At 30.8% G+C, this 9,495-nt stretch overlaps 1 protein-coding gene across 1 annotated transcript; it reads left to right on the top strand.

The window, feature by feature from the left end:
- Positions 1 to 4,992: 4,992 nt before the first annotated feature.
- Positions 4,993 to 9,263, top strand: LOC111716070 (uncharacterized). Its single transcript, XM_023491480.1, has 7 exons — positions 4,993 to 5,259; positions 5,644 to 5,872; positions 6,275 to 6,397; positions 6,894 to 6,967; positions 7,964 to 8,084; positions 8,497 to 8,681; positions 9,131 to 9,263. Exons 1-7 carry the CDS (start codon positions 5,015 to 5,017, stop codon positions 9,246 to 9,248), a joined length of 1,095 nt encoding a protein of 364 aa, XP_023347248.1. The 5' UTR covers positions 4,993 to 5,014; the 3' UTR covers positions 9,249 to 9,263.
- The last annotated feature ends 232 nt before the right edge of the window (positions 9,264 to 9,495 follow it).

The raw sequence follows: 9,495 nt of genomic DNA, 5'->3' as shown, positions 1-9,495 counted from the left end.
CCCCCCCCCCCCCCCCTCCTGGAATAATTCTAATTTTTCTTTCTCCCTTTGTTTTTATATATTTATTAAGTTTATCAGTTTATTAACTAATGTACATATATTTGGACAAGTGTATCTTTGTTTGAGGGAAAGTGTACGTTTCCATATCTTTTTATAAAAGATTTATCTTCCCTATTCATAATAAATATTCTTTCATGTTTTATTTTACTGCTGACGCACTTAATTTTATATCAGTATGTGATGGAAATGTCTAGATTTGAAAATGTAGCTTTTTATATCAATTTTAATGGACACCAACCCCGACCATGGACATGAAAACGTTTAATTCTTTTTTTAATTATTATTTTTAAAAAGGGTCCTTATAATTTTCTTGAGGTTTTTTTGGGAAACTAAATTAATACTAAACGAAGAAGTACAAATGTATTGAACACCTGATTTTTCTAAGATATTCTTATCTATTTGAATATTAATAATGTAAACAACACTAAATGCACGTACAGATGCAATAGCTTGTAAACCTTTACAGAGATAAATTATGCAGATATGTCACTATGCAGGTATAGTACATATAAAATATTGATAAAAGTACGTTTTTATCAAAATATCTCGAGAATTAATATTGTTATTATTAATTTTCATTCAATTATGGTCGGATATAATTTTGAGAGGAACAATACTTACATTATACATATACGCAGTAATGTTAACTCAAGAATTTTGAAATTATTTGTTCTCCAATTCTTCTTCAAAACTTCATATTTAACTGACATAAAAATTGTAAATAACGTCCAACATGAATTTAAGTTTAAATGTCAACTTAAGGGACAAGAAGACAGTTTACATTTTCATTTTTCCGTAAAAAAATATTTTCTAATGATCAAATTCATTACAAACTTTTCCTTTTGAATAATTAGGGATGTAGTTTTCAAAGGAATGCTAAAGTTTAGGTTTTAAAGGTTAAAAATAATAGTCTTCAATCATTCATAAATGCCATATCGATTGGCAACGTTAATTAGAATCTGAATAATTTAATAAAAGAGAAATAAATCAAGAATCTGAAGCATTCAATCCTTTGGAGTTAAAGTTGATACCTCAGAGACTGAGGTAGGATGCTATAATTGCTGGCGACAGATAAGGAAAAACCCATTTATAAAAATTAACGTACAGTCCTCGTCGTATAAATTAATACAATGAAGACGACTTTTGATTTAAATTTGTTATTTCTAATTTTCTATCAAGTTGTCAAACAGCATATAAAACACGGAAACAAAGAGAAGCTGTCAATTAACCACTTCTCTTTGTTTAATTTTAAAATCGTAATTTGTAAAAAGTCTGTTGGAACGTAAAACTTAAATGGTTAAATCGTCTTCATTGTATTGATATAAACGCAGACTACTGTATATCAATGAAGGAGAGATAAAAGAAAAAGAAATTTAAAGAATGAAGGGGAAAGGAATTTAAAGAGTAGAGAAAGGAAGGAATTTAAAGAATGAAGAAAGAAGGAATTTAAAGAGTAGAGAAATGAAGGAATTTAAAGAGTAGGGATAGGAAGGAATTTAAAGAATGAAGAAAGAAGGAATTCAAAGAGTAGATAAAGGAAGGAATTTAAAGAGTAGGGAGGAAGGAATTTAAAGAATGAAAAATGAAGGAATTTAAAGAATAGGGATAGGAAGGAATTTAAAGAATGAAGAAAGAAGGAATTCAAAGAGTAGATAAAGGAAGGAATTTAAAGAGTAGGGATAGGAAGGAATTTAAAGAATGAAAAATGAAGGAATTTAAAGAATAGGGATAGGAAGAAATTTAAAGAATGAAGAAAGAAGGAATTTAGAGAGTAGGGATAGGAAGGATTTTAAAGAATGAAGAAAGAAGGAATTTTAAGAGTAGGAATAGGAAGGAATATAAGAATGAAAAATGAAGGAATTTAAAGAGTAGGGATAGGAAGGAATTTAAAGAATGAAGAAAGAAGGCATTTAAAGAGTAGGGATAGGAAGGAATTTAAAGAATGAAGAAAGAAGGAATTTAAAGAGTAGAGATAGGAATAAATTTAAAGAAGGGAGAAGGAATAAATTTAAAGAATGCAGAAGGAAGGAATTTAAAGAATTGAGAAGGAAGGAATTTGAAAAATGACTGAGAAGATAATAAGGAGAAAGGAATTTTAAAAATGTAGAAGGAAGGAATTTAAAGAATGTAGAAGGAAGAAATTTAAAGAATATAGAAGGAAGGAATTGAAAGAATGAAGAAGTAAGGAAGGAAGGAATCGAAGAATAAAGACTACACTACAGGAAGGCCGGGATTTAAAGAATGTAGAAGGAAAAAATATAAAAGAATGTAGAAGGAAGGAATTGAAAGAATGTAGAAGGAATGAATAAAAGAATGAAGAAGTAAGGAATTGAAAGAATGTAGAAGGAATGAATAAAATAATGTAGAAGGAAGGAATTGAAAGAATGTAGAAGGATGAATAAAAAAGGAAGTAATTGAAAGAATATGTAGAAGGAATGAATAAAAGAATTGAGAAGGATGGGGTGCAAAGAATGTAGAAGGAAAGAGTTTAAAGAATGGTGAAGGAAGGAATTTAAAGAATGTAGAAGGAAGGAATTGAAAGAATGTAGAAGGAAGAAATTTAAAGAATGTAGAAGGAAGGAATTGAAAGAATGTAGAAGGAAGGAAGAAAGGAATCGAAGAATAAAGACTACAGGAAGGGATTTAAAGAATGTAGAGGGAAAAAATTTAAAAGAATGTAGAAGGAAGGAATTGAAAGAATGTAGAAGGAATGAATAAAATAATGAAGAAGGAATTAGGAATTGAAAGAATGCATCGATCAGGAATGAATAAAATAATGTAGAAGGAATTGGAATTGAAAGAATGTGATCGAATGAATAAAAGAAAGGAAGTAATTGAAAGAATGTAGAAGGAATGAATAAAAGAATGAAGAAGGAAAGGATTTAAAGAATGTAGGAGGTCGAATTATAAAGTATGGAGAAAGAAGAAATTGAATGGAGAATCAAAAGAATGTCGAGTAATTGAATTTTTTAGAAAAAAGGGAATCTAACGAATGGGGAAGGAGGAAATTTAAAACATGTAGGAAAGGAGAAAATTCAAAGAATATAGAAGGAAGGAATTGAAGATGGAAGTTATAATGGAAGGAGTAATATATGGATCGGTTTATTCTTGACATCTCGTATTCTCTCTCTTCTATCTAACTATCTCACTAGCTAACCACCGAGTTATTAGAAAGCTCTGCGTCTAGGGATCAGCTGATTTGTACAGAAAACTTCTTTACAGCATGTCTAGTCTATATCGTCCATACGTAAAGTATATGTTTCAGTCTGAATGACAGTTTTCGGCCATTTTTCGGCCGATCTAGCTCCGTGATATCACAGTTTTTTTGGTAATTCAGTGACATTTTTAAAGGCTATTATCTATAATTGCACAGAGAATCTACCATATGTTCGAATACAAAAGATATATTAATTACTTGTCAGGTCGTAGATTGGGTCTGTCCTAGTATACGATTTTTGGACCCCCTCCTATCAATTTTGTACATGGGTCTGACAAGAAGTGTCTTAACTTAACCTAACCCGTGGCCGCAGCGCTCGGCCCCCTAGCCTGTCCTAGCCGCAGCGCTCGGCCCAGAAAGTGTCTTAACTAACCTTTTGGTAAATATATTCAGTGATAATAGTGTTAGTTAATTCTAAGCTATTACAATAACTATTACAATAATAATTACTCTGTTTTTTGACTGTTGATAAAAATATAAAAAAAATGATCGTAGCAGAACCCTAATGTGGGATCCCCAGGACGCCATAGGACCTCAAGGCTTTTCTCTCAAAACCCGGCCAATCCGGCACCCTGGTCCCTGATGTAGGGTGTGAGAATCATTTTTTCTCATTATACTGAAATATTCTTGTTTGTGTATTTGTTGTAAAAAGTAGAGAAAAACATGCCTCCCCAATGCTCACAAATAATATTTCAACAGGGTCGTCACTGATAGGGAGGGGGTAGATCACACAACACCCCCCCCCCCCACTGTATGTTTAGAGGCGCTTTTATAAGTTTGTAATCAAACTTATTTCTTACTATAACATGGCATCTTCTTTTTCAATTGTGGACAGTTTTTCTTTTTAAACATTGTTAGGTATATTAAAAACAAAAAAAGTTTATTTTATAAAAAAAATCGTGGATTTTAAAAATTGAATGAAAATCAAATTTTGTTGCAGGCTAATTTTTGAAATTTTGATAGTTCATAAACCGATCGGTTTAGCCGTTTTAACGTTTATTGGATATAAACCTACAGACACCCAGACAAGCAAAGTTTATATACAGATGTTTGAAGAAAAAATACTAAATACTAACATATGGTTAAGATTTTATTTATTTTTGGTTAATTTCATATTCAACCTGTTCATTTAAGTAAACTATTTTGTTCAATATATAAAGATGGATGTTTTACGTACAGTGTACACTAGTTAAAATGTCGATTAAAAAGGGATATTTCAAGAAACAAACAATTTCAATGTAAATAGTCCAAACTGGCAAAAAAAGGTTTCACGCTCACAGGTAGAAAAACTTGGGTTTGGAAATTAATTTCGATATATTTTTCATATCCTCATCAGTCCTACAGAAAATGACCAAAATTATTACAAATTAAAAATAAAGAAAATGTAACAAATACTTTCTAGATATTTATAAAAAAAAAGTAAGCAAATTAGGGGAGGGGGTTTTTTGAAGTGGAATGGAAAAAAATGAAAAGTGTAAAAATTATGGTCAACCTTAAAGAATGGTGGTATTGTCAAAACTGAAAGAAATGTTCATTGAATTAAGGGTTGGGGGGTGGGTGGGGGGGGGGGGGAACAATTTCAACTAAAAAAACTTGTTTAAAGAAAAAAAAATTAATCAAAACAGGACTTACTTTTTTCCACAACACTTTTATCGTTAAAAATTGTATTTATGCTTTTTTTTCTATCCTTATTCTTCAGTTTGCTTCTTTATTTTTTATTATTGATATTTTAGAAAAATGAAGTTGAACTGGCTCAGATCTGTGATACCATTATTATTTTCATGTATAGCATGCGATTCTAAATCTTTATACAATTTATCCATTCAACAACTTAAAGACTTAGTTAAATCAAAAGACCTTCAAGTGATAAAAAATGTTCTAAAATATGAAGGAGCCTTTGCAGTGACAAATCTTTCTGCAGAATATTCAGAGGCTTTAAAAGATTTAAAATTAAATAGCCCTGATTGCTTACATTCACTCAGGGAAATTCTTGAAACACAAATTCAAATTTTTTTTAGTTGTCTTTACGTTTAACTATTTGCTACGCCTCTTTGGTTTTATTCTGGGACCAGGGGGACTGGGCTTTTTTGCTGAATAATGAGATGTTTTTGAACCGTTTAGACTAATAAGAACCATTGCTTATCAGCTTTACCCAGCTCACAAGAGAAGCAGGTCATCTTAGTCTTTGCGGTTCAACGGTTTAACTAATCATTAAATCTTGTCCCAACCTGGGATCGCTTTAAGATAAAAAGTTAATTCATTAATTGATTGATTTAGTGATTAAATTCTGAAATATTCTGTTGATGCTAAAATTTAAATTTTGCAATATCATGCTTCCCTTTTTATATCTCAAGAATACCCCCCAGATATCCTGAATTTGTCCTACCGGATGGTTCTATACGAACAACATTTGCAAGTGAAACAGAAGAGTATCCGCCATGTTTATCTAAAACCAGTTCTGTCATCAGTGCCGAGATGAACCGCGTGTATTCTGAGGTAGCTCAGCTGTTGGAGCACGTGGCTGGGGAAAACAGTTTGCTCTGGAGGCCAAATAAGGATTCCCAACCTAAACAATTCGCGGATCTTCCGAAAAAGGTGATGCATGAAACAACTCTCAAAGAAATAATCAATTAGTATGAAAAAAGAATTGTGAGGTAAAGTTAGATATTATCAAGAAAGATGAATAAAATAGAAAACGATATTCAAGTCCTCGCTAAAAGATTTTACAATCAAAACAAAAATGTCGTAGAAAATGATTTACAAAAATTAGGTTGCTCAAAAATTTCTCAAAATAAAATTGAATCTGAGTTGCTCAAAATTGAATACAAAATTTAGCAAATTGTATTGGAAAGAATATGTTTGAAAAGGGGACCAAATCACGAACAGACTAAACATTAAGCAAGTCTTCAGAGACGAGAATGATACAGATCAAGATAGAGAAAAAAATATTTAAAGTATTGAAATAAAAATGAAAATTAACTGTTCATTTTCTTCCAGGAACATATTCATGTATACCAGAGTAGTGAAGAAGAAGAAAAAGGGGGTAATTTTGCTGCTCCTTTTCATACAGATAGTGGTATTCTTCTCCTTCTAACCCCCTTCCAGGAGCATCCTTTGAAGGTAAACCATCCTTCCTGCACAGTGCACATTGTTGAAGTGCATGCTTTCAGAACTACTTTCAAACATTGAAAGATTTTATTGGGATATATATTTCTCTCATCCATAGGTGAATTTTTTTTAGAATTACATTTAATGAATTTTGATGCCCTGAGAAAAGATTAAAAATGGGCTTTCAAAAACAAGTTAATTTTAACTATTTGGATAACTTTTTCCCAAAAAATTCCACTAAAAACATTTATTTATTTTCCTTTTAGAACTATTAGAAAAGGAATCTGAAAAAGAGGTCCCGTTATGAACCCCCCTTTTACATCCTAAAAAGCCTTAAAGAATACATGCTAGACATCTTGGGGGGGGGGGGGGGGAACTTATTCTTAAAAGAGGGTGGGGATGTTCTTTCTAAGAAATATACGCCCCTGTTTGAATTTTAAATTGTTCATTTATAATATTTATTTTAAAAGAATATTTTTTTAATGCTTTATTTTGATGCCTAATTTAGATTAGAACTCTGGGCGGTCAAACCATCGATACTTCAGAAGTTGGAGATGATTCAATAATGATTTTGATCGCAAGGTATAAAAACAAATTTTGTAATTTTTGAAACGAACATTAATTTATTTTGATATAGTTGCAAATATATTTAATGAATTATTTCAATCTTGGATTATAATTATTACATATCTAGAGGATTACACGATCATAACTATTAAATATCTAGAAGATTCCAAGATCATAATTATTTAATATCTAGAAGATTACAGGATTATAATTATTTAATATCTAGAGGATTACAGGATTATAATTATTTAATATCTAGAGGATTACCGGATTATAATTATTTAATATCTAGAGGATTGGATTATAATTATTTAATATCTAGAGGATTACAGGATTATAATTATTAAATATCTAGAGGATTACCGGATTATAATTATTTAATATCTAGAGGATTGCCGGATTATAATTATTTAATATCTAGAGGATTACAGGATTATAATTATTAAATATCTAGAGGATTACAGAATTATAATTATTAAATATCTATAGGATTTCAGAATTGTAATTATTAATTATCTGTAGAGGATTACCGGATTATAATTATTAAGTATATAGAGGATTACCGGATTATAATTATTAAATATCCGTAGAGGATTACCGGATTCTAATTATTAAATATCTAGAGGATTACCGGATTATAATTATTAAATGTCTAGAGGATTACCGGATTTTAATTAATAAATATCTAGAGGATTGCCGGATTATAATTATTTAATATCTAGAGGATTACAGGATTATAATTATTAAATATCTAGAGGATTACAGGATTATAATTATTAAATATCTAGAGGATTACCGGATTATAATTATTTAATATCTAGAGGATTACAGGATTATAATTATTTAATATCTAGAGGATTACAGGATTATAATTATTAAATATCTAGAGGATTATAATTATTTAATATCTAGAGGATTACAGGATTATAATTATCAAATATCTAGAGGATTACCGGATTATAATTATTTAATATCTAGAGGATTACCGGATTATAATTATTTAATATCTAGAGGATTACCGGATTGGTTGCTACGAGGATCTAGAGAAAGTAAAGAGTTTATGCCTGCCCCCCATGCAGTGGAAACCCTACCCTCTAGTATCAAGTATAGGACCATATTCGCTAGAATGATGGTGAGAATTTATTTGTTTATTTTAGTTTTCAAATAATTTTATTTTTAAGATTCACAAAAATTCATGGAGTGAAATCTTCTAGTTTTTTTTCAGGAGCTCACACAAATTTAACTCTATACGTTTAATTATTGACAAATGTATTATTTTATCTATATGCTTATCTTATCTATCTACATAAATATTTAAATCAATATATCTATATAAATCTATCATATTCATATACACAGTGTTTCACATTATTAGGGCTCATCAGTATTGCTCAATTTATCAGTTTTTGATTTTGCAATTGACGAGGCTTGAACCGTGAATCCTTGGATTACGAGACAACCATGCTAACCATTGCAACATTATGAATTATAATCTATCATAAAAAGATATCTATTTAGCAATGCTTCTATATCTATCTATCTAGGTTGCACCTCTAGAAGCTGAACCAGCCGGTCCTCTCACTCAAAAAACTAAATTTGGAGATATTTTCTTCCAGAAAGGGAGTCATCAGGGTGACCTTTGTCCTTTGAATAACGAGTCTGGAGTCGAGATGAGGTCGGCCCCAGAGGTCGTTCGAGTTGAAAGATCCCAGCAGGGTCACGCTCATGTGTAAGTTATTTTTTGATCCTTGTATCTAGGGTCAAAGCTTTTGTATTTTAAATCTGCTCTCCCCTTGGGCAGTTTAATTTTTACAGCAGGCACAGTCAAAAGGTTATATAAACATAAGGATTTGCATCAAAATTTATATTAATCATCCAAGTTTTATGCCATTTTTATGATTTCACTCGGGTTTAATTTTAGTCACATTTTTTCTTAGCTTAGATCCATGGTGAAAATAAAGCCAGGGATTTTTGGGTGGACATCAACTTTTAAACTTTCAAATACCTGTTTAGGTATTTCAATATTCTACAATTTAACCAGAAAACGTTTATCTCAGCTATGAATTAGTATTCCACTTTTGAAACCACGAAAACAATGTTTTATTGTGGAAGGAGATGGCATCCCTTGCAGTATTTGGTTTTGAATATTTATATTTTTTTGAAGAATATTGTTTTTAGATCGAATGTTAAGTGGGATAAACTAAAATCGGAGGAATGTTCTGGAAACTCTAGTTATTGTTGGATGGGCTGCTATCCTCTACCTACATGCGACCTTTCCAGGGTACTTACTTCATAGTTTACAGTTAGTTAATCCTGTTCATTCACTCATTCATTCATTTACATTTTCTAATTCATCCTTTCATTCATTCATTCATTCATATCTTCACATCTACGCGAGTTTCAGGGTGAGGGGACTAAGAACAGCCCAAGGGATCTAGGGGACCTAGAACTTTTGTAAACATTTTACGGTCAGTTTTATGAGGGGGTGTCTATCACAAACACATTCTGTATACTTCATTTTAAAATCGTAGCACGTTTTTTTT

Source organism: Eurytemora carolleeae, unplaced genomic scaffold (assembly GCF_000591075.1).
Source record: "Eurytemora carolleeae unplaced genomic scaffold, Eaff_2.0 scaffold1952, whole genome shotgun sequence".
Classification (NCBI taxonomy): Eukaryota; Metazoa; Arthropoda; class Copepoda; order Calanoida; family Temoridae; genus Eurytemora; species Eurytemora carolleeae.
The sequence above is the reverse complement of the archived record's forward strand: the minus strand, read 5'-3'. Positions and strand labels throughout refer to the sequence as shown.